This window comes from Sciurus vulgaris (genome assembly GCF_902686455.1).
Source record: "Sciurus vulgaris genome assembly, chromosome: 2".
Lineage (NCBI taxonomy): Eukaryota > Metazoa > Chordata > Mammalia > Rodentia > Sciuridae > Sciurus > Sciurus vulgaris.
This window is the reverse complement of record NC_136462.1, coordinates 192,629,522-192,654,756: the sequence shown is the minus strand read 5'-3', so window position 1 is coordinate 192,654,756 and position 25,235 is coordinate 192,629,522. Positions and strand designations below refer to the sequence as shown.

General features: G+C 42.6%; 1 protein-coding gene across 11 annotated transcripts in view; it reads left to right on the top strand.

The window, feature by feature from the left end:
• Positions 1–25,235, top strand: part of STAU1 (staufen double-stranded RNA binding protein 1) — a 54,422-nt gene that overhangs the window by 17,766 nt on the left and 11,421 nt on the right. For 7 of the 11 annotated variants that reach the window (XM_079127033.1, XM_079127030.1, XM_079127028.1 and 4 more), the window contains 3 exons: positions 7,434–7,572; positions 8,961–9,126; positions 20,483–20,581. In XM_079127033.1, coding sequence (XP_078983159.1) covers positions 7,472–7,572; positions 8,961–9,126; positions 20,483–20,581 — 366 coding nt within the window. In that variant the 5' untranslated portion in view covers positions 7,434–7,471. Of the gene's footprint in view, positions 1–826; positions 952–7,433; positions 7,573–8,960; positions 9,127–9,398; positions 9,424–15,782; positions 15,848–20,482; positions 20,582–25,235 lie in introns of those variants that run through there. The other 4 variants (XM_079127034.1, XM_079127035.1, XM_079127027.1 and 1 more) reach the window with 2 other exon arrangements.

Genomic DNA, 25,235 nt, shown 5'->3' with positions numbered 1-25,235 from the left:
TCTCATTTCCTTTACTTTGGAAGTCTGTTCCTCCAGCTTTGCTTCTCCTGCTCGGCTGCAGGGCTTCTTTCCCAGAACCTTCAGGACTCCTTGGACTGCCTCTCCAGATGGTGTTCTTGACTTGTCACCATTCCCTAGCGACTCCGTTTCCCCAGATTTGCCTTCTATGACTGTCTTAACAGGAAGAGGCACAGACTAGTTCAGTCCTGTGGGGTTTATTGCTTTTTCTTCTCATGTGTTCTTTTACCCACACGGTATTGATTTTGTAAAACTCCTGCCCACTGTGGCCATTTTACTTTATATGTGTAGTTGGCAGAAATAGGTCACTGTAGAATGGCAACCTTTGGAAAGGACGAGGAGTGCTCCAGGATGAGAAGTTGAGTCTGTGGGAAATGGCAGCCCTGTAGGAGAGATGATATTGACATGTTGAGTTTGGTGAAATACCGAGAGGCTGCTTCTGATAGCTGCCATGGTAACCAATTTGTCTCTGCTCAGAAGACTTCCTTGCTATCCCCCTTTTTGGCTATCATAGCAGTGCACCATCAACTTCCAGATGTTGCTTGCTTGCTAAGGTTTGGTAATTCCTTTGACTGCTGTTCTCTTTTTGGAAGACATACTGGCTCCTTGGTTACATGGCTTTAACTAGTTCAGAGAAAACTCCAGTGGTGTCTTCTCCAGGCATGAGCTCCCAGCATTGTTTGCAGATTTGCATCCCGCTGCTGAAGTCCTTAGGCCTTCAGTTTGTTCTCCCTGTTTTTATATCCCTGGGGGAATCGCAGTCTTGAATACTGCTAGTAGATTTCAGCACTCTTACGTTATTTTGCAGTTCCTTCTGACGTGGCAAACCCCAAAGAGAAAACCCCAGTGTGTCTTGTGAATGAGTTAGCCTGTTTCTCCAAGATTCAGCCTGAGTATAAGCTTTTGCGTGAGCAAGGTCCAACTCACTGTAAGGTAAATATTGTCCGCCCTGCTTATGCATTTGTAACCCACCAGGAATATTTTCTGTTTTTTTTACTACTGTTGAAAGTGGTGCTGTGATTCAAAATATGTGTTTTTATACTGTTAAAAGGCAACAAATGCAAATGTGTAGATTTTGAAGAGTTGCCTCTTTTTTCATTCTTGCAGATTAACTCAAAGAAAATATGTGCTTCTTTTGGGATATGTGGCTTTTAAAAATCCAAGTAGTGTGTGGTTAAGATTCTGAATAGAGACCATTCCCAAGTGCTGTGACTGACTTCCCATGACTCGTCCAGGCCCTAGGCTGTGGCCTTCCTCTGGCTCCTTTCCTGTTTGTTTCCATGTGGACTGGACAGGGAGAGGCAGTGTGTGTGTTTGTGTGAGCATGTGTGTCGCAGAGGAAGTTAGTATGCCACTTGCTAGCAGTCTACGTACGTAAAATGTTTGAAGGTGTAAGGTGGAAATCGGTCTCAAAGTCAGTGTTTTGGATTGTCTTTGATTTTAGTTATCCTTGTTACTTTCCTTAGAGAGTGAAGGACTGGCTATAACTTTAAATTGTGCTAATCATTACTTTCAGTTCTTAAAATTTGCTGCCTGTGCTCAAGTTTGTCTTGGACTTTAGTTTTGGCATATCTGGCTTTATCTTTTTCGGAAGTGGTACAAAAGGATATAGTATGGGGTAAGAATTGGGCCATCTGTTTCTGATCCAGGCCTTGTAGCAAAAATATTAAGGTTAAGTTACTTCCTTCATTATGTTTTATTTTTCTTCACATGCAAACCTCAGGCCTTGAATGAAGTCAGATTTCTTTTCTTTCGAAAGTAACATCAAGCTACATGGTAAATAGGTACCACAGTATAGCAGGGTTGGGTGAGTTGCCCTTAGAGTCAGATGGCTCTGAGTTTGAACTCTTGACTTCTTACTAGCTCTGTGACCTTGAACACCTTGCTACTTTTTTTGAACCTGTTTCCTCATATGTAAAATGGGGATAATAATGTCTACCAAATAGGTCTGTTGCGAGAATTAAATGTGAAAATAATGAGTGTGGAGTGCAATGCCTGCTTCTTTAGCAAATACTTGACAAATGGTAGCTATTGTTATTAAGCAATAATGTATTTAAGAAAAACAGAAGTTTAACACTCACATGAGCCTAGTTTTAAAATGTTATTCTAAAGCATAATTATATTTGAAGTGTTTCTTTGTATTTGGAGGATAATTAGTCATTTTCTGTAACTGTTGTGTTTCCTGTACAGGATTTTTTTTCTTTGGATCCTTTACTGTTTTTAGTATTTTTTGGAATATGTACTTATTTATTTATTTATTTATTTATTTTTGGAATATGTACTTTCTAACTTGAACTTTTGGTACCTTAGTTTGTCTATATGTTCATCTATCACTGCATTTTTTTTTTTTTTTTTTTTTTTTCTTCACAAGTTGTTCAAAGAGAAGTTCTCTCCTTAGTGACTGTTAAGAGTATTTAAAAAATCAGGGGCTGGGAGATAGCTCAGTTGGTAGAGTGCTTGCCTTGCAAGCACAAGGCCCTGGGTTCAATCCCCAGCACCGCAAAAAATAAAAAAAATATATAAAAAATCATAAGTCTGATTTACTTTTTTTTGTAGTTGTAGATGGACACAATATCTTTATTTATTTTATGAGGTACTGAGGATAGAACCTAGTGCCTCACATGTGCCAGGCAAGCACTCTTCCACTGAGTTACAACCCCAGGTCCATGATATACTTTTAATTCTTTTAAAACCAAGATTCTAGCCTTACTGCCAGACCTCTGCATAGAAGGTAGCAGATTGGCAGCACACTGGAGGGACAGGTTCTGTTCATGAGGTTAACTGCTTTTGTTATTTTAGCATTTCCCCTCTCTCAGCTTCTTTTCATCAAATGATCACCAAAATGACCCAGGGATGGCACTGTATTGTGGGCATCTGCTATTGGACTTCTAGGCCAGCCAGGGTTTTGAGTTTATGCTCTCTGTTACTATAGTATGTAGAGACCCCTAATGTTTCAAGGGGGATAAAGAATTCTTTAAATTTTCCCCAATTAGTAGAATCAGGATTCCCTGAGGGAATCTTGAAGTTAAGACCTGCAAGAAAAATCAGCTGTGAAGTCACTGCCTTTCCCTGAGGCACCAAGTTTAAATGACCGACACATGGCCAAACCAATGTTTCTGTGAATTATCTATTAATTTTTTGGTACCAAGGATTGAACTCAGGGGCACTCAATCACTGAGCCACATCCCCCAGCCGTGTTTTGTATTTTATTTAGAGACAGGGTCTCACTGAGTTGCTTAGCACCTCACCATTGCTGAGGCTGGCTTTGAGCTCTCAATCCTCTTGCCTCAGCCCCACAAGCCGCTGGCATCACAGGTATGCGCCACTGTGCTGGGCCTCTCTGTGAATTATTTATAAATGAGAAAAAGTGATATCTGGTTATAAAGAAAATTAGAAAATCAGAGCTGCAGTTGATTTTATTAAGTTCCAAAGTAGTGTCTCAAAATTTTTTGGGGGTGTATCGGCAGAACCACTTTGGGAACCTACTGAAAACACACCCAGGTGTCCCTCCTGCTGTTTGGTCACAGTCCTGAGGGTGGAACCCGGGTGTCCCTCTGCTTCTTCAAGTGAAGCCAAAGTTGAGGAATCACTGTGCAGTGATGGTTTTTGACAGATACTGGTTTCATAGTGATGGGATTGACATAACCTAATTTAAAAATGGAGATGTGCACTTGGGTTATCTTTATTTTTTTAGTTTTTTTATTTAACATTTTTTTTGTAGGTGGACACAATGCCTTTATTTTATTTTTATGTGGTGCTGAGGATAGAACCCAGGATCTCACACGTGCTGGGCGAGCATGCTACCACTGAGCCCCAGCCCCATTGGGTTACCTTTATAAAGGAGAAAAGCCTTGTGTTCCTTAGCATGTGTTGAGGGCAAAATGAACTGTTTGGACTGCCTCCTTAGAGTCAGTTTCAGAGATATTTTCAGGTCTTTGCTTGCTATGAGTCTGATTTTCTTCTAAAAGTGGAGGCAGTGTCTGAATAGTATAGTCTTAGGAGAGTAGAAGGCAGCAGTATAGAACCTATGGACATTCCCAGAATTTTTTCAGGTTTTTGTCCTAATGGGTTTGCATTTTTAGACAAGAGTCCTCAAACATTACGTTGTCTTAATTTGCATGAAATACTAATGTGTCTAAAACTTTGCGAAATCTCTTCCATGAGAAGTAATTGGAAGATACTTACTTATTGTTTGGATGTCTTCCAAATAATTGTTTGTTTATGGTCCTGGGGACTGAACTCAGGGGTACTTTACCATTGATCTACTTCCTCAGTTCTTTTAATTTTTTACTTTTGAAACAGGGTCTCGCTAAATTGCTCAGAGAATATTATATTAACATATGGGAAAACAGTTTTTGGACTCTGTACCCCCATAAAGCGTAATTTTTTCATGAAATGCTGTTCAGTGTCAGTGGTTCTAGAATTTTTTTTTTTACTTATGAAAACAATAGGAATTAAATGGGGCGAAGGAATAAATTACTAAGGTAATAACCAGGCCTTGTAAAACATGATCATAAAATGTGTTCAAGGTCCAAGTGACATGTTACAACTGACATCAGATTTCTTGAATTGAGAGCTCGTACTTTTCATGTGTAGATGTCTTAGTACAGCTAATCTTTGGAGATCAGCACTGGGAAACTGAAGGAATGACTATTAGAAAAGCCCAACACAGCAGGCGTGGTGGCACACACCTGTAATCCCAGCAATTTGGGAAGCTAAGGTAGGAGGAATACAAGTTCTAGAACCTCAGCAATAGTGAGGCCCTAAGCAACTTAGTGAGACTGTCTCAAAATAAAAAAACAAAATGCGCTGACGATGTAGCTCAGTAAGGCACAGGGTTCAATCTCCAATACCAAAAAAACAAAACAAAAAACAACACAGAGCTGCTGCCAAAACTTTGGAAGGAATAAAATTTTCTAAACCTGTAGCCTACCCTTTTTATAGCAAAGGAAGAAAAAAACAGGTATTATGTGTGGGCCAAGACAGGTTCCTTCCCAAAAGAGTGTCTAGAGGTACCCTTTTAGTATTTATGTGAACAGTTTCTTAATTAACTTGCAGATTTTGAAAGCACAGATCCTACCCTGCCTGTGGCAAACACCCATCTGTTAGGAGTTCTTACCCTGACCCTAAAGTGGCAGTTTTGTAGTCTCTCTCTTCCTGATGGTCTGCAAGAACTGTCATGGGCAGGAGGCTTCCCCAAAACATTTCTAAGATTTCAGAAAAACATAATGAAGGTATGTTTTTTCCTTTGATAAGGGTTGCACAGATCATCAAGAACATAGGTTTTAGGTGGGACCATGTTGGATCAGTGTGTAATATTGACATAATCTGTTGATCAAAAGTACTGATGTCAGTAATGTTTCCTGATGATTCAAAAGGAAGGGAAAATAAATATTTGTTACTTACATATAACTAGGAGGTCATAGCTCTTCAAAAAGGGCCTCAAGGAGGGAGAATACAAATCAAGAACTATGTCTGTGGAAAGGTTGGGACTGCTGACCCAAAGGCTGTGGTTGATGTGACCGTTTTTGCAAAGTCCCCTCCCACAAATGAAGTCTCCCCGAGCTGGGGTAGGCAGGGACAAGGGACAAGTCTGTCTTTGATTTCTTTTTTTTTTTTTTTTTTTTGTGATTCTGGGGATCAAACCCAGGGATGCTTAACCACTGAGCAACATCCCCAGCCCTTTATATATTTTATTTAGAAGCAGGGTTTTGCTTAGGGCCTTGTTAAGTTGCTGAGACTGGCTTTGAACTTGAGATTGTTCTGCTGTAGCCTCCGCTAGGATTACAGTTGTAATGCCCTTGCGCCTGACTGCCTTTGATTTCTTTATGATATTCTTCAGATTCATTCTCTACTGAAGGTAAATTCTCTGGGTCACATTCTTAAAATGATTCAGGCTGTACTTAAAATGCAACTGTATGGATTTGGTATAAAGCAGAATTCTAACATGAGGAAGAGAGGCTGATAACTCCTGTGACCCTCTGGTTGTACAACCCCAAGGATATGCTTAGAAATTTGATTAATGCACTAAATTTGGTCAAAAATGATAATACAGAATAAGTCATTTTTTCTCTGCATACTTCCTAAAGAGGCATGTGTGTGTGTGTGTGAGAGAGAGAGAGAGAGAGAGAGAGAGAGAGAGAGAGATATGTTGGGATTCTAACCTAGGGCCTCATGAATGCTAGGCAAGGGCTCTACTACTGAGCCACACATCCCAAGCCCATAAAGAGACATTTTAAAGTGGATTTTTGTGTGCATTTACATTGAATTTTACCATTGCAAGTGGTGGTCTCTGTTTGATATGAAAGTGTTGTTTTATTTTTTATTTATTTATTATTTTGAAGGGTTGTTTTTAAATGTGCTTGTACACTGACATTGACCTTTCTAGGCTGGTTTTCTTTTTTTTTTTTTTTTCTTCTTTTTTTGGACTGGGGATTTAGCCCAGGGTGCTTTATCACTGAGCCACATCTGCGTTTTTTTTTTTTTTACTTTTTATTTTGAGACAGGGCCTTGCTAAGTTGTTGAGGCTGGCTTTGAACTCAGTGATCCTCCTGCCTCAGCCTCCCAAGCTGCTGGGATTACAGGCATTTGCCACTGTGCCTTGCTGGTTTTCTTTAAATGGTTTGTGAAAGTTTATGAATTGGATGGACTGAGAGAGCAAATTAAAAATTTAATAGTGTGTATTTTCTAAAGCTGATAATTTTGAGGTAAAGACTTGCTCTGTTGTGTGTGAGAGTGGAACTCACTTTCCTAACAAGTATGACCACTGGTCAAACCCCTTTGTGATGTGAAGGGTGGAGATCAGCTGGGTGCTGTTTGGACCCCAGCTGGCTTCTCCAGATGAACTTACTGCTGCCTCCTCAGGGGTCTTGACCTGGGGTGCCAGCCCATTGCATTGTCATTCTCCTGTGTGTCTCTCAAACTCAACACAGTGCTTTGCACACAGTATTTAATAAATGCATCATTCAGTTAAGTGGTATAAACAAACATACTTCTACGTGAAAGTTTATAACATAGTAAATCAGAACAACTCAATTTATGTTGGTAAAGGATTTTCAAATTATAAAGTAATTTGGATAGTCATGTAGGGTTTTTAAAGTGGAAAATTTAATGTGTATTTATTGTAACTTATTTCTGACAGCTGTACAGTGTGGCTTTCACTGATAGCAGGTTAAATTGTTGCTCTCTGTGATAGCTCTTACAATATATTTTATGCTGTTGCCTGTATATTAATCTTGAGAAACCACAACAGATTCTTGGATTTCCTCACTTGATTCTAGCAGTGAAGTATTCAGGCCATTTTTTGTAATGTCCCATGAATATAATTAGTAGAAAGTATGGTGTTCTTTTTTATTTTGGTGATCATCATTCTTATGTTAAAAAAAAAAGCTCTTTGTGTTGATTCTGTGTTGCAGAAAGCATAACTCCTACTGTTGAACTAAATGCACTGTGCATGAAACTTGGAAAAAAACCAATGTATAAGCCTGTTGACCCTTACTCTCGGATGCAGTCCACCTACAACTACAACATGAGAGGAGGTGCTTATCCCCCGAGGTATGTATGTTTGTATTTTTGTAAAACACAGGTAAAAATAAATCTGGTCTTGTACGTAGAATATTATCTGTGAATTATGTGAGTAGTGACTCTGGGCCCACTAAGTAGGGAATGAATTTTGATTGTACTTGTGTCTTTGGAACTGTTTGGTGCTCTTTTAACTTCTGTCTTTGAAGAGCGCCTAAACACATTCCTCATGAGCAGTGTTGCTTGGGCCCCAGGATTCTAGCTGGAGAGCACCCTTGTACTGCTTTGTGTAAGTGAATTCTATTTGAACATGTTTCTCTTCATTAGATTTCCTGGTTATTGTTTATTGGGTACCTTTTTTTTTTTTTTGGCGGTGCTGGGGATTGAACCCAGGGCCTTGTGCTTGACAGGCAAGCATTCTATGAACTGAGCTATATCCTCAGCCCTATTGGGTACCTTTTGACCTTTTTTGGGGGTACCAGGGATTGAACTCAGGCACTCCACCACTGAGCCACATCCCCAGCCCTATTTTGCATTTTTATTTGGAGACAGGGTCTCACTAAGTTGCTTAGTGCCTCACTTTTGCTGAGGCTGGCTTTGAACTTGGGATCCTCCTGCCTCAGCCTCCCGAGCTGCTGGGATTATAGGCATGAGCCACTATACCTGGCTGCCTTTTGACTTTTTAACTTGTGTGTTTTGTAAATGGTCTTGGTGCAGTAAAATATTGACACTTGAAAATGTCCTGTGTTGAAAACCTGCAGGCAGTAGTAATAAGACATGAATGATCAAAATGGAAATCTTTCTCTGCCTTCCTTGGGGAGGAGTCCTTTTTAGAAACAGAAGTTTGAAGGGTAAGAAAGCAGGCTCTGCAAGGTTATGAACTGTTGGGGCTTCTAGAAATGAGAGTCCTTCTTTCTTTTTTTTCTGTGCTTGGGGATGGAACCCAGGGACCTTCAGCACGTAAGGCAAGTATTCTACCACTGAGCCACACTCATCTCACAATGAAGGTTCTTTCTAAAAGACTTTAGTTTTAAAATTCACAGCCTCCTATGGAGACCTGCAAGAGCAAATCTAAGCAGAATCAAAGCAAATTAAGTTTGTTTTAGCCAAAGTCTAATCCATTTTAGATTTTGTCAAAACAGGCTAGCATTATAAATTAAACTCATGTAATTTATAAGCCATTGTATATTAATGGAAAATAAGTGAATCACCACACAGTATTTAGTTATATAAAAATTGGAATCCAATTTAAACTTTTACAAACACTCTGGACGTAGCAATGCATTATTTTTAGTTTAGCAAGCAAATGCTAATGTGATTAGGCCATAATGAAGAAAATATTTGGAATTTGCCAGAGAAGGTATGATATGGTATAGTATCAATTTAAGACTGTAATCTTTCTAACTCCCTTTTATTTTTAGGTACTTTTACCCATTTCCAGTTCCACCTTTACTTTATCAAGTTGAACTTTCTGTGGGAGGACAGCAATTCAACGGGAAAGGAAAGACGAGACAGGCTGCAAAACACGACGCTGCTGCTAAAGCTTTGAGGATCCTGCAGAACGAGCCCCCGCCGGAGAGACTGGAGGTGAGGAGCAGCAGAGCTGCAGGGTCGGGAAAGAGCCCGTCAAGGTACTTTTTCTAAGGTGCACTGACAGCTGTCCGTGATTTTTATTACGTGATAGCCTATAAAATTGTCTCTTGTATCTTCTTGCCCCGTCCCACCTTTCCTTTTTCATTCTCTCAGCAAGAAAGGTGGATGTCTTCTTTTTACTCCTGGCATGGTTCGGTGACATGAGTGTGGGGCACACACACTAGAAAACCTGGACGAGTGCTTTAGTGCTGACTGTTATGCCTGCCAGAGTCTGCTGACATATGGTACCAGGTCAGAGGGTTTTCTGACCTGTTTTACCAGACACTTTTTATTTTGTAGAGTGGTTGTTGTCTATTGCTGCATAACAAAGACTTAATGGTGGTTTAGACATCAGTAGGCATTTATTTTGCTCACGAATCTGTGATTAAGTCAGGACTTGGCAGGGGTAGCTTACCTTTTGCTCCCCATGTAGCTTTGGGGACCCACTTTCAAAATGGCTCACGCACGTGGCTGATAATTTGGTGCTAGCTGTCAGCGGGGAGCTAAGCTGGCTCTTTGTCCTGGGAACCTTGGTTCCTTTCAGTGAATCTCTGCAAGAACTGCTTACACTTTCTCATGGTATGGTAACTGGGTTCTGAGAAGGAGCATTCTAGAAGATGGGAAATGGAAACACCTGCCAGTGTCTTAAGGCCTCTTCTCAGTAATCAGAGCATCACTTCTTCTGGATTTTAGAGGGCAAGCTATGCACAGCTCTGATTGCATAAAGAAAGAAGGTAATGGAACCTCACTTTTTATTTTGCTTTCCTAAAAGTAAAAGCAATCACATTACTGCTGGGTGCAGTGGTGCACACCTGTAATCATAGCTACTCAGGAGTCTGAGGCAGGAGGATTGCAAGTTCAAGGCCAGCCTGGGCAACTTAGATCCTGACTCAAAATAAAGAAAAGGGGGCTTTGGGGTATAATTTGAGGGTAGAGCACTCCTGGGCTCAATCCCCAGTACTGCCAAAAAAACCAAAAAACCAAAAAACAAAACCACATTATGTAAGTTCACCATTTTAACCATCTGAAATGTACAATTCAGTGACTTTTAGGACATTCACAATGTGTAGAACCCCTCTTCTGGACAAGAGGAGTATCAAAAGAATTTGGGACCATGTTTTAAAACCGCCATGATAGGAAAAGGATTTTAACTTTTTGTGACTAAACAGGAATATCATTTTTAGGAAATTGATGACTTCATGTTACTGAGGTGAGGGACCAAAGGCTTTAGTGACTTCCTTTGGTAAGGCAGTTTTATCACAAATTCAGTCACCAGAGATCTAGAAAAAAAGCCAGTGAGCAGAGAACGTTGAGGTCCTGGTTCTGTTTAATCCTGTAGGAAGTGTCACCTGAAAATGCCCCTGGGCAGTGTTTGGCTTTCCTCCCCAGGTAGCAAGTTCACAGAGAACAAGACGAGACTTGCCCCGAATATAGGGCTAAGCGTGTGATGCCAGCTGGGGACCCACATAGACCCCGGGCAATGTCCTGCTGAGGTCTGACCTGAGCCCAGCCCAGGAGGGCGCTCTGTGGCTCATGGCGAGGCACACAGGAGCGCTTGGTGTTACCTTTGTTTTGCAGCGTTCCGTTTTCCGTCTTAATCATATATCCTAAGTCTAGGGGCCACAAAAGATCAGTGAAAGAGCCAGTTCTCTGTAACTTAAAAGAAGATTTAGTGAAGTTAAAAGGAGGAGTCTCTTAGTGATGAGATTTGTTAAAACACCAAAAGGATAGTTGATCTGAGTTATTTTGGAGACCTTGATCTTTTTTACTTGACTTTCATGCTCATGTAATTGGAGTCAGGTGGAGTAGGTTTTTCTCAATTCCTTCTAGCCGACAGTTGATAGACGATTGCTGAATGGTGTTGGCACGTGGGTTTCTGCATCAAGATCACGAGAGCTTAAAAATTCCTAGGCCTACCCCGCTCGATTCTAAGGCAGCAAGGCTTGGGTAAAACCCAGCAGTATGGTTTCCGCTATTTTTGTTCATGTGCTTTTGGAGTGACTGTAAAGCAGGAGCTGGGAACCATAGCTCTTGAGTATTAGGGGCACCTCACAGTTGCTCTTCGCGTCCACCTTGGGAGTGTTCACAACACTGTTGCACAGGGAACGCACCTGTGGGTGACTTGGAGTCTGACGCGAGGGCGGGGCAGTGGCTGTAGCAGACGCTTTCCTGGGGAGGCCAGTGAGGAGCTTTGCCTGGAGTGATGTTTCAGTCCACTCATTCCCCTTGGCTTCCCTTCCCTTTGCTCCTTTCTAACTCCGTGTGGTTTGAAGTAGAGACAATGCCTTTTGGAAGTGCCTGGAAGACAGTGATTAAGAAATAAGGAATCAGAAACTGGGATGAGAGTTCTTCTTAGAAGTAACAAATTATCTAAGTGTGCTGCCTCCTTGATTTTACCAGGCCCTCTTGTAGGTGGGTAGCAGGGAGTAAAGAAACATTTTTAAAATACAATTTAATTTTTTTAAAAGTAGTGCACATGAACCAGGCTGTAGTGCAAGCCTATAATCTCAACTGCTCAGAAATTCTGAAGTAAAGGGATTGCAAGCTTGGGGCAACCTGGGCAATTTGGTGAGACCCTGTCTCAAAATAAAATGAAGAACAAACAAGGCTGTGAATTTACCTCAGTGGTTCAACACTTGCCTAGATGTGTGAAGCCCTGAGCTCAATCCCTGGCACGGGGGTTGGGGAGGGGAAGTATATGTGAATTATAAGAATTTTTGAATTAAAAAAAGGAAAATAAAGAGTTTGTAAATTTCTACTTGTAGATAATCACTATATATGTTTTGGTGGATGTTGGCGCCCACATAAGTAAATACATGCACCTAACTTATTTCATAAAAATGGGATGATATGGTATATAGTAAATGCCTTTTTTACTGAAGAATTTATCATGAATATATTATCATGTCATTTACTTAAAATTCCCTGGAGGACTCATTTAACACATATTTAAGAAAAGAAATTTTAAAAAATTAGTTATAGATGGACACAATACCTTTATTTTATTTACTTTTTATGTGGTTCTGAGGATCAAACCCAGTGCCTCACAGGTGCTAGGTGAGTGCTCTGGCACTGAGGCATAACCCCAGCCCCCCTAAAAAATTTTAATGACTGTGAATTGTTCTCATTTTGTGAATATAGCCATTCATTTTTTTTTTTTTTTTTTTTTTTTTTTTTGCGGTGCTGGAGATTGAACCCAGGGCCTTATGCTTGCAAGGCAAGCACTCTACCCACTGTGCTATACCCCCAGCCCCACCATTCATTTTTTTAAAGAGGCCCTTGATTGAAAGGCTAGGTTATTTGCAGTTTTCCCTATGATTAAAATGGGTGATGAGGAACATTGCTTTAGTGAAATCTTTGTGTCCACAATATTTCCATGAGCCATAATCAGAGGAACAGAATTCTTCAACCAAAGGCATGGTGATATATGTGGTCAGGTTCCTACCAGAAAGGTGCCATTCTATTATTATTTTTATATCTTTTTTTTGTGTGTGTGGTGAAGAGAATTGAACCCAGTGCCTTGCACATGCTGGGCGAATGCTCTACCACTGAGCCACAACCCCAGCCCAGCGTACCATTTTAGACCCCTGCCAACAGGTATAAGCAGCCTGTTTTCCCGCATTGGAAATGGTCATGTTAAACATAAACGTATTGTCAGTTTTGGGTTTTTATTTTATTTTTTTGGTACCAGGGATCGTACTCGGGGCACTTGACCACTGAGCCACATTCCCAGCCCTCACTGAGTTGCTTAGTGCCTCGTTTTTTGCTGAGGCTGGCTTTGAACTCGCGGTCCTCCTGCCTCAGCCGATTGCAGGTGTGCTGATGGACCTAGCTATATTGCCAGTTTTGCTGGTGAGAACATGTAGAGCAAGTGGTCGCATGGTGGTCGGCTCCTCTTCAGGAGATAGCTAGTGGAGTACATTCTCTGTCCAGGGGCAGCTTGGGCTGGCCCCTCCACCACAGCACTATGCAAGGCCTGCTGCGAAAACACTGGCACCCAGCACAGTCCCTGCCCCTGTGGAGCCTAGTGCTGTGAAGCCCGCAGACCTGAACACGAGTACCATCAACTAGCACAGTGAGAGCTAGGAGGGAGGAGTGGCAGGACCAGAAGGGCACTAGTGCCGTGTCCTGAGTTCTCCCCAAGGAAGTCATTGCAGCTGAGACTAAGACACGCAGAGGTGCAGGACAGCACATTCCCAGAGAGGGAGCAGTGAATGCAGGCCCTGAGCTGGGAAAGCTCACGGGGTTTCATTTTTGTTTTAAATATGAAGTTTGTGTTGATAAAGGATGACTTATTCAGCATGACTGAGCTGTTATGAGCAAGATGGCCGTGGCTGTAGTATCTGTAGTGGAGAAACTCAGGAGCTGGCGCTGGTGTTCATCCTGGGGAAAGGGTTAAGTGGATGGGAGCACTGGCCCTGGGAGTGCGAGTGTGGCAGGTCCGCACACGTGGGCCAGAGCCTCCACGGAAGGCAGGGTACAGGGTTGCTACGCCTGCACTGTGATCCTGCTCGTGCTCAAGTAAGCAGAGAATTCCCTGTGTGTGCGTGTGCACACTGACTATTTTGAAGGTTATATCAGACTTTAGATGTACTTTCCTCCTGGTAGTAGGAGTAGAAGACTTTTTTTTGTTGTTGTTAATTAAAATGAAGTTTCCTAATACTTTTTTTTTTTTTTTTTTTTTTTTTTTTTTTGTGGTGCTGGGGATCAAACCCAGGGCCTTGTGCTTGCAAGGCAAGCATTCTACCATCTATCTCCCTAGCCCTCCTAATACTTTTATTTTTGTCAAAATAAATAAATAAATCCAACTTTCTGGTCTTGAGTCCTTATCTTCTATTGGGATAGGGGTACGTTTAGGTAAGACCAAAGCTAAAATGAAATACTTCACCCTCATGCTGCCAGTATTCAGTGGACCGTTTTCACTTTTGAGCTATCTTCAAGCACTTTAAGGAATGATATCACATGGATTTTATTCTTTTTCTGAGGTCTTATGAAGAACTGAGAGAAAACATACTTATTTTATAAAACAGAATAAAAACTCTCTTAAAATTACCACATATCCCTTTGGATTTTTTTGATCATTTTTATATTATAACATCTTAGGGTTCTTAATTTCCCTATGTTTTGGAACATTTTACTATTACCCTACTTATTATTTCAACACTTTTCATCATTTATCCCCAGGTTTGCTAAATAAGACAAAAATCACCAGAAAACAGAAGAATTATGAAATCCCTATGCAGATGATGCAGTAAATGAAATAATGGTCATTATTGCATAATCCTTTTACATCCTCAGAGCCTTGCCCAATGTATTGCAAGAAGATGCAGCTGGGCTGGTGGCACACCCTGTAATCCCAGCAGCTTGCGAGGCCGAGCTGGAGGATCGCAAGTTCAAAGCCACCAACTTGGCAAGACCCTAAGCAACTTAGAGAGACCCTGTCTCAGAATAAAAAATAAAAGGGCTGAGTATGTGGCTCAGTGGTTAACTGCCCCTGGGTTCAGTCCCCAGTAACAAAAAAGAAAAAAAGATACAAAAAATGACTGGAGACACCCCTGTTTGAGTCTCCTCTTGCCTTTCACTGAACCCAGTGAGGAGTCAGGATTTTTCTTTTCCTGTCCATAATGGCAAAGAGAAGATTGACAGAGCAGGACTTTTCCCATCATTAGGCTGGTTGGAAGATGACCCCAGAGAGGCAGATGGCAGCCCTCCAGAGGCAGTCTTGGAGGGCAGATGGAGCAGCTAAGTGAGGTCTCAGACTGAACCTGCAGATGATGGCTTAGATACTTGTCCCCAAATGCAAGAACTGGTGAGTGAACAATGTATTTCCGTGGCAGATGAAAAGGAAATGTGGAAGTCTCATTTAGTTGGTCAGGAAGGACTTCTTAAATGACAGTTGTCAATGAGAAACCTGGGCCGTCTTGTTCAGGTTAAAAAATGAAAGCAGGTGTCACAACAGGTGTCATCTTTTATGTTTAACTACCAACATTTGTTTCTTAACACTTAACTACAAAGTAAGTGGACAAATGTGTACAAAGATGTTTGGAAGGAAGAGTAGATCAAATGAAAGCAAAAAAAAAAAAAAATCATTGGATTGATCTTTGTTGATGTTTATAAATCTGTAAGTGAAAGCATTTTGCAGTTGAGCGAAGAAGATGGCTGTTCTCTCGCCAGCAAAGTTTGCATCTGTTTCAGAAGTAGTGTATTTTTTCCAAGGACCACAAAGGAAGGATCAGAAGTCCTAATAGTCCAGAACATCTGGAAAGGTGTTTGAACTCCTGTAGTGGGTAGTGCCTGGCTTCGGCAGGACAGGAGATAGGTGGCTAGTTGCGTGTGAGGCCTTTACCTGTACCAGGTATGAATGGCTTCCAGACCAAAAACTTTTTTTTTGGGAAAAAAGTTTAGGGTTGCTGTTTTAAATTTTTATTAAAATGTCAAGTGAAGTGATTTTTTTATCCATTTACTATGTACATTATTTGTGAAAATGACAATAAATATGGAAAAATAAAATGGGTTTATTGGAACCAGGTAATAGTGGTGAATATTTTCTCTGGCATACTGAGGGTTAAGCATAGTTCAGAGTGCTTTTTCCTTTTCCTAATGTTGCTTAGATTTTACTGCTGGACCATACACACACTGTGGAATTGATGTTAACAGTACTTCCCACTTGGTGAAGGTAAGACTAAGGGCCTGCTGGATGTTCTTCATCTTTCTGGGAATGGTCTTTATAGATTTGAGTCATTTGCTGCCTCCCCACTTGCAGTATTTTTTGTCCAACCCAGATGATATAAAATTATTTATATAAAGGTGCAGCATAATCTCACTTTCAAATAAATGTGTATATCATTTCCTGTTACGCATTTCTATTTCCCTGCCTGTTTTGTCCCTATTGAAATTTCTCTAGAAGCAATGGCTTAGAGCAGTGAGTCTTGAGTCTAGTTGCTTATAAAATCACCTGGGAACTCATAAATAATTCTATAAAGTGGATACCCAAGCCACACCCACAGAAATTGAGTTCATTTGTCTGGAGGTGACACTGCCAACAGTCCCTTGGAAGCACCCAAGTAACTGGCGCTGCTCTGGTTGAGAATGACTGGCATCAGGGTTAGAACTTGGCAGTAGGTTCATTGTTTTCTGTCAGTCTCATGGAACCTCAATAAAAGAGCAGCATTCCATTAATATGAACCTTAGAACTTTGATATATGATGTTGATAAGGGCAGTCATGAGAATGATTTATGTGCACATTCAAAAAATAAAATCATTTAGTTTTTATCCATTAAAAGAACATGACTGGGGACTGGGGTTGCGGCTCACTAGTAGAGCACTTGCCTAGCCTGTGTGAGGCACTGGGTCCGATCCTCAGCACACATAAGAATAAATAAAATAGTTATAATAAAATATATCAAAAAAACAAAAACAAAAATGGACCAAAGAACAAATGTCCACTTGTGGGCACCTGGATCAGGCAGAGGCACAGAGGTGGAGCAGCAGGTGCTCGACTGGGGGACGGTACTGGGGGAGGGGCAGTGGGAAGTTGCTCTTTCAGGGCTGGTGTCTATTTGGGATGACGAAAAAGTTCTGAAAATGGATAGTTATGATTGCACAACCCTGAGAATCTATTTAACGCCACTGAACTGTGTGCTGAAAAAACCTCCATGTGTATCCTTCACCTCAGTTTTTAAAAAAGGAACAATCCAAACGGTATGTGCTTAATGACAGTTATTAACACTCTAGAGACTGTCAACACAGTAACTTGTGCCAACTTAACTCATTTTTCTGCCTAACAGAAGAAGGCTTTTGACAGCTATTTCAAGAGTGTCCAAAGATTTTTTTAAACAAGTAAGTTGTTTTAAACAAAGCAAAACAGAAAAGTCCGTTCATACTGAGTAGCTGAGTCAACACAAACACTCTCCTATTTGCAACCATAACAAAATCTGGCAGTACAGGGGGTTGAAGTGGACAGAAGACCTCAAGAGTCCTGCAATATCCCAACTTTCAAATGGTTTGCTCATTCTGCCAGTTCAGTTCATTTTTTGTTGTTGTGGTTGTGTAGCTGGCTTTTGTTTACATACTGGCAATGGAACCCAGGGCCTTGCACATGCTAGACAAGCACTGTACCACTGAGCTCCACCCCCAGTGTCCCCTTGCCCCCCTTTTTTTGAGACAGAGTTTAAGTTAGAGGCCGACCTCAAACTTGCCATCCTCCTGCCTCAGCCTCCTGAGTAGCTGGGTTTACCCAATAAGTTTTAACATGTATTTTTAATTCTGACCTATTTCAAGCACCCAGAAGGGTACAGATAACCATGTAACAAATGATCCCGGATTTAACAAATACCCACATTGAGTACTAGTGACCTCAGTTTTGTTTGTTTTTTAATCTTACTATATTATTTTATACCTTTTATTTATTTATTTTTATGTGGTGCAAAGGATTGAACGCAGTGCCTCACGTGTGCTAGAAGTGCCCTGCCACTGAGCTACAACCCCAGCCTTTGTCTCTGGTGTTTTTCTCTTACTGCAGTGTTTTTAAGGTTCATCCATGTTGCACAAGTGTCTGAGTTTTGTTCCTTGTTCGGACTGCATTTTGTATTTAATTAGGATACTCTCCACTTTGTCTCCTTGTCGGCTGGTAGATGTGCTGGGTTCTGACTTGGGGCCATTGTGAGTGGTGCTGCGGTGGACAGCGGTGCGGGTTCTGGCCTCTGCCTGCGTTCCTGCCGTACCCTCGGGTGGCACTGCTGGGTCACTTGGCGGCCGCTGCTCTCCTGGCAGCACCTTCGGCGCTGGGTGTGGTTTCTTCACGTGCCCGCTGGCGTTTGCTCTTCTGTGGGCTTGACGTGGCACTTTGCTGCGGTTCTGTTTTGCATTTTTTTAGTGCAGAACATCTTTTCATGTACTCGTTGGCCATTTGTGTCTCTCTGGAGAAATTGACATTTTTGAATGGGTTTGTGCTTTTGTTGTGAGTTGCAGTTCTTTTTGTGTTCTTGTCCCTCACCCTTTGTCTGAAGCTGAGCTGTCGGTCCCATTCTGTAGGTCATCTTCACTGTGACCTTTCTTCCCTCAAGATGGGCTCTCACTCTGTGGCCAGGCTGCCGTTGAGCTCCTGGGCTCAAGTGACCCTCCCATGCCCACCTCCTGAGTAACTAGGACTGCAGGTGTGCACACTAGGCCCAGCTTGTGTCTTTCACTCTTGATAGTGTCCCTTGATGCACACAATTGTAAATGTTGATGGAGTATAATTCATCTATTTAATGCTTCCTGCAGTTTTGGTGTTATATTTAAAAAATCATTGCCGAATCCACTGTCACGAAGCTTTCCCCCTAGGTTTTCTTCCAAGAGTGCCGTAGCTCTAGCTCTCACTGAAGCTTATTGATTTTGAGTTAATTTTTTTTTTACGGTGCTGGGGATCAAACCCAGGGCTTTATGCTAGCAAGGCAAGCACTCTACCAACTCAGCTATATCCCCAGACCTTGAGTTAATTTTTAAATATAATGCGAGGTAAGGATTCTACTTTATATTACTTCCTCCCCACTCACCACCTTTGGTACCAGGGATTGACCCAGGGGCACTTAACCACTGAGCCACATCCCCAGCCTTTTCATTTTTTATTTTGAGACAGGGTCTCTCTGAGTTGCTGAGGCTGTCTTTGAACTTGTGATCCTCTTGCCTTAGCCTGTCGAGTCACTGGGATTATAGGCTGGCACCACTGTGCTTGTATGTGCAGAAATCTGTTCTTTCTAGTACCATTTATTGAACATACTTTTTAAAATTCAGTTTTTTTTTTTTTTTTTCTCCAAATTTAAAATCTATTTATAAAAATAAATTTCAGCCTGGTGTGGTGGTGCACACCTGTAATGCCAGCAGCTCAGGAGTCTGAGGCAGGAGGATCACATGTTCAAGGCCAACCTCAGCAATTTAGTGAGACACTGTAATTTAGCAAGGCCCTGTTTCAAAAAGGGCTGGGGATGTAGTCCAGGGCTGCAGCACCCCCGGGTTTAATACCCAGTACCAAATAAATAAACAAGTGAATACATACATTAATGTCAGTCCAGTCCTCTGTGGAACTGCAGTCTCCTGAGGCACCTTGCGTGAGGACTCCTGTTTGCGTCTTGGACACCTGTAAAACCAGCTCCTCAGGAGTCTGACACAGGAAGATGACTTAAGCCCAGGAGTTCGAGGCTGCCCTGGGCAACGTGGAGAGACCTTGTTAGAAGATAAAAAAGAAAAAGGTGTCTTCCTGTTTAGGATTAGTAGACCATAGGAATGTTGTGCAAATAGTGCCTTTGTGGAGGCTGAGAGTAAAGTGAGACTACACTGGAGAGGAAGCACCATTGTGAAAGGAGAGGAGGAATCATGAATGGCATCGGGATCGATTCATTTTGTCCAGAGTTATACTGTAGCGTGTAGTGATTTTTTTTAAACCTGCATTTTGTTTCATCTGTTTTACTTTTTATCACGGCTGACATATGGTTCCAGTGTAGTTGGGAATCTGCCCGATAAAATTAAGAAACGTCCCTTTGGGTAGTCCGCCCTCGTCGTGCCATGGTTCCGCCACGGGTGCTACCTGGAGTCCTGGTCTTGGAGACAGGCCTCCATGGGTTCCCTGGCAGAAGCGATGCCGTGAAGGGAGCAGCTCCCCTGCACGTGCGGGTCTTTGCTGTTGCCAAGCTCGTGTTTCTCGTGCCATTGCTGCAGTGCCCTGTGAAACCTGTGATCAGCTTGCAGAGGGGGATGTCCCCACACCTCTCTGGTCCCGTTGCTGGCTGCAGGGCTGTAAAAGCACTTTGTTATAAAGAGACACTCTGCCCTTGGGAGGACAAGGTTTCAGTAGATTGTGTCTTGAATTTTTGCCAAGTGCCAGAGTATAACATGGTGATTTTATGACTTTATGGGATTTTATGGCCAAACAAGAAGCCCATGTACCTGAGGTAGAGAGACTTGCATCTGAGCCGTGCGTTCCACACAGACCTGTGTGTGGATCCCAGCAGTGGCTCCGGTGCTCCAGTGCACTGGAGGTCTCTCCTCAGGCAGCACAGGCACCCTGCTGCAGCGCGTTGGCTGCTTCATGCCTGAGATGCATACCCTCTGCTGCGGGTGCCTCGCCGAGGGTGCTTTTATGAGGTCCTATCTGACCCATGTTTGACAGAGTGTTTTCTTTTAACCTTTAAATTCAGAGACACATGGTACACATGTGGCCTTGGTCACTGGTTTATTGTTAAGTCCATAAAGTCAAGGTTCAGTGCCTTTAAGATTTATTACTGAGGCTGGTTTTGTTAAAAGTTAACTACTAAACAGTTATTCTTCTTCTAGATGAATGGAAGAGAATCAGAAGAAGAAAATCTCAATAAATCTGAAATAAGTCAAGTGTTCGAGATTGCACTTAAACGGAACTTGCCTGTGAATTTCGAGGTAAGTTTATTTTTCATGTAGGACTTTGTGTTATCATATATTGTGGAATTCCTCTTAGGAATGATTTTTTTCCCCAAATATCATTTGAATAATATTCATATAACATGGACCTTCACATTTAAGATTCAGAGTTTGTGTTTAGCCAAGTAGTAGTATTCTCTTCTCCTGGAGTCCTTAACCTAGGGATGTCCCTAGATCTCTAGCCTGGCTGTGGGTGGCCTCGGTTGGTCTCTGAACATTTTGAGGTGGTTGGTAGAATACTGGCCTCTTCACTCACATACTCTTTAGGACAGAGGGTCCCTTGCTTTCAACAGTCTTAAAAGCGTCTTTACTGGCTGGGACTGGAGCTCAGTCTCTACTGGCTGGTAGAGCGCTTGCCTTGCAAGTACGAGACCCTGGGTTCCATCCTCAGCACCACATAAAAATAGATACTGTGTCCATCTACAACTAAAATATATTTTTTTAAAAAAAGCATCTTTATCTCCAAAGTATTGAGAATCTCCTCTACTGGTCCTGAACAGTCTTGTCAGAATAATTTTGAAAAAGACGTTGGTTTCCTCATAGTCTGTGTCCGCACCCAAGTCCACCTGTTTCATAACTCTATTTGTTGTGGGATTTTGTAATCTAAAAACAATTTTAATGGGATTCGTTTTCAGAATTGAAAATAAAATTCATTTAATGTTTCCTTCAAAGACAAGGGAGGATTTTGTTTTTGAAGTTTCCCTTATGGTTTGATGCCTGGCAAATTCTTTCTTCTCAATCCCATACTTGATTATAGAATTATTTTGCAAAGCCTGTGTGAAGTTTATTATCCTGTAACATACTTAAGCTTTGTAGCTGTTTTGTAGCAGCAGATGACTCTCAGATTTCATGCCCAGCTTCGCCGCTCTCCCTTCTCCCTATGCTCTCCCTTCTCCCTATCGTGTGCTAGTACCCTAACCTGCCCCAGATGTCTTCCTTCATCCATCCCTAAGTGATGCCAATTTCTGACCCACTGCCTGGGGTGCCTCCTGCACGTCAAACAGAACTGGCCTGTGTGCGAGGGTCTCCCTTGTCCCCCTCACTGCCCCTGCCTACCCTTGCCCCAGCAGGCGAGACAAGAGGTTTCTGTTATTCTCCCTTTCGGAGTACAGAGCCTCCCGCTCCTGCATCCCTTGCCATCTCTCTCCTTCTGTTGGGGAGGCAGGGACGGGTTTGGGGAAGAGAGGGGGCAGTACAGACAGAATGGCAGGCCTGGTTGTTGGGTAGGGACTACCCAACTTTGGGGACCTGCATCCCAAAGAAGTCACAAGATCTTCCTGGGCACCTAATGTAAAAGAGGGAAGAAATATCCCTTTTCTCCCCTGCTGAGGGTTAGTATGCCATGACAGTGAATTTTTTTAAAGATTGGAGGGAGGGAGTCAAGACTGGGAGAGTGGGAGATGTCTCAGGTCCCCTCAGGGTTAGGTTGACTGCTTGGGGCGAGGGCCTGGGTTTCTGTGAATTTTGTCACCTACTCACACTAGTTGCAGCCCTCTGCCTGAGAGTCATAGAACTTTCTGAAACCTTATGCCACTTTATGTTTTTTTCTCTGTGGAGTCTGGGGGCCAGATTGCTTCTTTTCCCACCTCCATTTTTGTTTATCTTTCAGGTTTGTCTTTGAAACCTGTGTTAAGGAATGTGTAACGTTTAGGAAGTAGTCACATAAGGTAAATTGTAGGAGTGCCCTCTGGCGGTTAGTATCTTCTTAAATAATAGTTTGTGTGTTGGTGGTAGCATTGCGTTTGTAGTATGAGTCCTTTTCATGGAATAACTCATATCAAGAGGATCATATTCTTTATTACATTGTGCTCTTTTGCGTCTGGAAGATTGCCTGGTGCATATATCAGATGCTTAGAAACTTTTTACTGAATAAATTGATGTAGCAGTTAATTTTTGATAAGATTTTGGTAGTAAAATCTGTCACCTAGGAAGCTAGGTTAGGTGTTGATAGGAGAAGGCAGGAGCCATTGGGCATTTTGGAAAAGCGTGGACAGCTTGACCCTTGGTGAAACAGCCCGCAGAAGTGATGGGGTCACACTATAGGCCTTGGAGGCACTGGGCACATCCGTGCTCAGGGTAGTCACGCTCCGAGAGCCCCAGGGAGTCCCAAGGAGCTGACAGTGAACACGCTTCTCAGAGCCAAGGGCTGTGACTTGAAGTGAGCCATCAGGGTGGCTGCCCTGTGATTTCAAGTCTATTCTGAGGATATAGAAAGTGTCGTTCTGGGAAGGAGTATTCCAGAATCTCGACTGTCGGGTGAGGGACACCTGGGGAAGTTCTTTGCAGTCCCTGCAGGTTCCTTTTCCTTGAAGGGGACAGGCTGTGGGGCTAAGGTCCCTCCTGACTACCCCCCAGCACTTCACAGCCATTTCTTGGGCTTCACTGCTCTTTGCTGGACAGTTTCTCAACGTTTGATTTTTCAGAAATTTCAAACCTATGGAAAAGTTGCAAGAACAGGATAGTGAATGTGTCCTTCACTTAGATTCACCAACTGTGAACGTTTACCACATCTGCCTTTTCTTTTTCTGTAATATCATTTGTTTCCATTTTTTATTTTTGCCAGATCATTTGAGAGTAATGGTCAGATATGATGCCCTTTGATTCCAATATCTCAGCATGTATACCTCCAGCAAGAACATTCTTTTAAATAACCAGAGTTAATAGACCAGAGTTAAATAACCAGAGTTACTGCTGACCTAATAAGAGTGAGTCAGCATTCTGTGGTGCTGTTATGCACACATCGTATGGCCACAGGCTGCCAGTTGTCCCAGTATAGAATTTTTTCCAGGTCTAGAGTTCAGCAGTGTCCCACCTGGCATTTAGTAGATGTGTCTTCGCTCTCCTTTAACCTCTGCCAGCTCCTCAGTCTTTTATGACTTTGACATCTGGAGGTCACTTATTTATAAAATGGCCCTCCTCTTGGGCGGGCACCTCTGATTGCTCATGAGCGATGCGTGTTTTGGCAGGATCACCTCAGGAGCAGTGTTGGTCTTTCTCGGGGATCACATGTCGTCTGTTGACTTCAGGGCTCCACACCAGATGTGCTCCCCAAGGACTTTCCCATCATGATTGGATCGTATCCTGTGGGGACCCTGGAGGCTGCGCCCGCACGCTTGCCCTGTGGCTCCCAGGCAGTGACGATCCTAGACGCTTCACCCATCATGTGAGGGGTCATCTGCATTTTTGAGTTGGTGTTCTACTGTAAAGAGAACTACTTCGTCCCCTCTTGCATTATAGCTGAAGAGATGTGTTGCTTTTTCTTTTATTCAGGGCATTTCTCCTTATTGTAATCATTCATTTTGATGCCAGCATGCCCCCAAGCTGGCTCTGGTGCCCTTTGACATGCCCCATCACCTTTTTTTTGGTGTATGGAGGGTCAGGTTTCTTGAGGTAATTTCCACACACAGCCACCCTGTTTCTAGCGTGGTGTGTTAAGGTACGTGTACAAAACTGAGTGACTGCACGTCAGCATGACGCAGAAGTCTCTCATCCTGTCAGCCTCTGTGGCTGTGATCTGAATTCTGTCCCCGAAGTTTTGCCTTTTTGAGAGTATTACAACTTTTTAGAATATTTTTATTTCTGAATTTTGAAGGTTCTTTATATATCCTGAATATGTTTTTATTAGATTTGTATTTCACAGATACTTCTCCCCGCCTGTGGCTCGTCTTTATCTTAAGGTCTTCAGGAGAGAAGTACTGAGTTTTGATGTGGTGTAGTTGGTCGGTGGTCTCCTTCACAGTTCCTGGTCTAGAGTTCACAGTTGATGGCTGTGCGCTTTGTTTTCCGTTGGTTTCCTTTTTCTTCCCTGTATTGGTGGGACTGAGCCGAGGACCCAGCACGCGCTAGGCCATGCTCACTGCTGAGCTGCCTCCTCAGCCCTGCCTTTGTTTTCTTTTACAAGTTTATCATTTTAGCTCTTAATTTAAATTCGTGATGGATTTTGAGTGAATTTTCCCACAAAGCGTGAGTTAAGGGTCATTTTTTCTTGTTTTGGGTTTTTTGTGTTTGGACGTCCCACGGCTCCTGTGCAGTTTATTGAAGGGACAGTCCTCTCCTTACGTTGCCTTACACCTCCTCAGACTTGGGTGTGCACCTCACTTTCTGGAACACACAATGCCTTATTTGCCTTACTTTGGACCTTCTCTGCCCTAACTTTGGCCCCAGTAGAACGGGAAATTTCTAGCAGAAAGGGCTCTGGCCTTTCCTCTTGGAACCCTGGTGCTGTTGCCTGGGGTGGAGGGTGAAGCCAGGGCAGGCGTGCTCCTCCTGCTGGGGTGTCATTGCCTCTAGGCTCTTATAGCAGGTGGAGTGCACAGATGTGGGTATCTTTTCAATTACAGGTTATACCCTCTTAATTTCAATCCAGCATCACAGGCCTCCTCCTTTCTGTTCTCTCTCTCTCTCTCTCTCTCTCTGCTGCAAGCATCGCATCATGTTCCAGAGAGTTGGACTTGGACTCTTTCTCCCCATGGCAGCAACGTGCCTGAAGTGTGCTTTATATGTAGTAAGCGTGTGTGTCTTCAGTGCGCACCTCAGTATCGTTTGATGTATGTACGAAACAACTTGCTGCCCAGATGAAGATACAGACCAGTTCGCCACCTCTGAAAGTCCCTACCACCCCTCTCGTTAATCC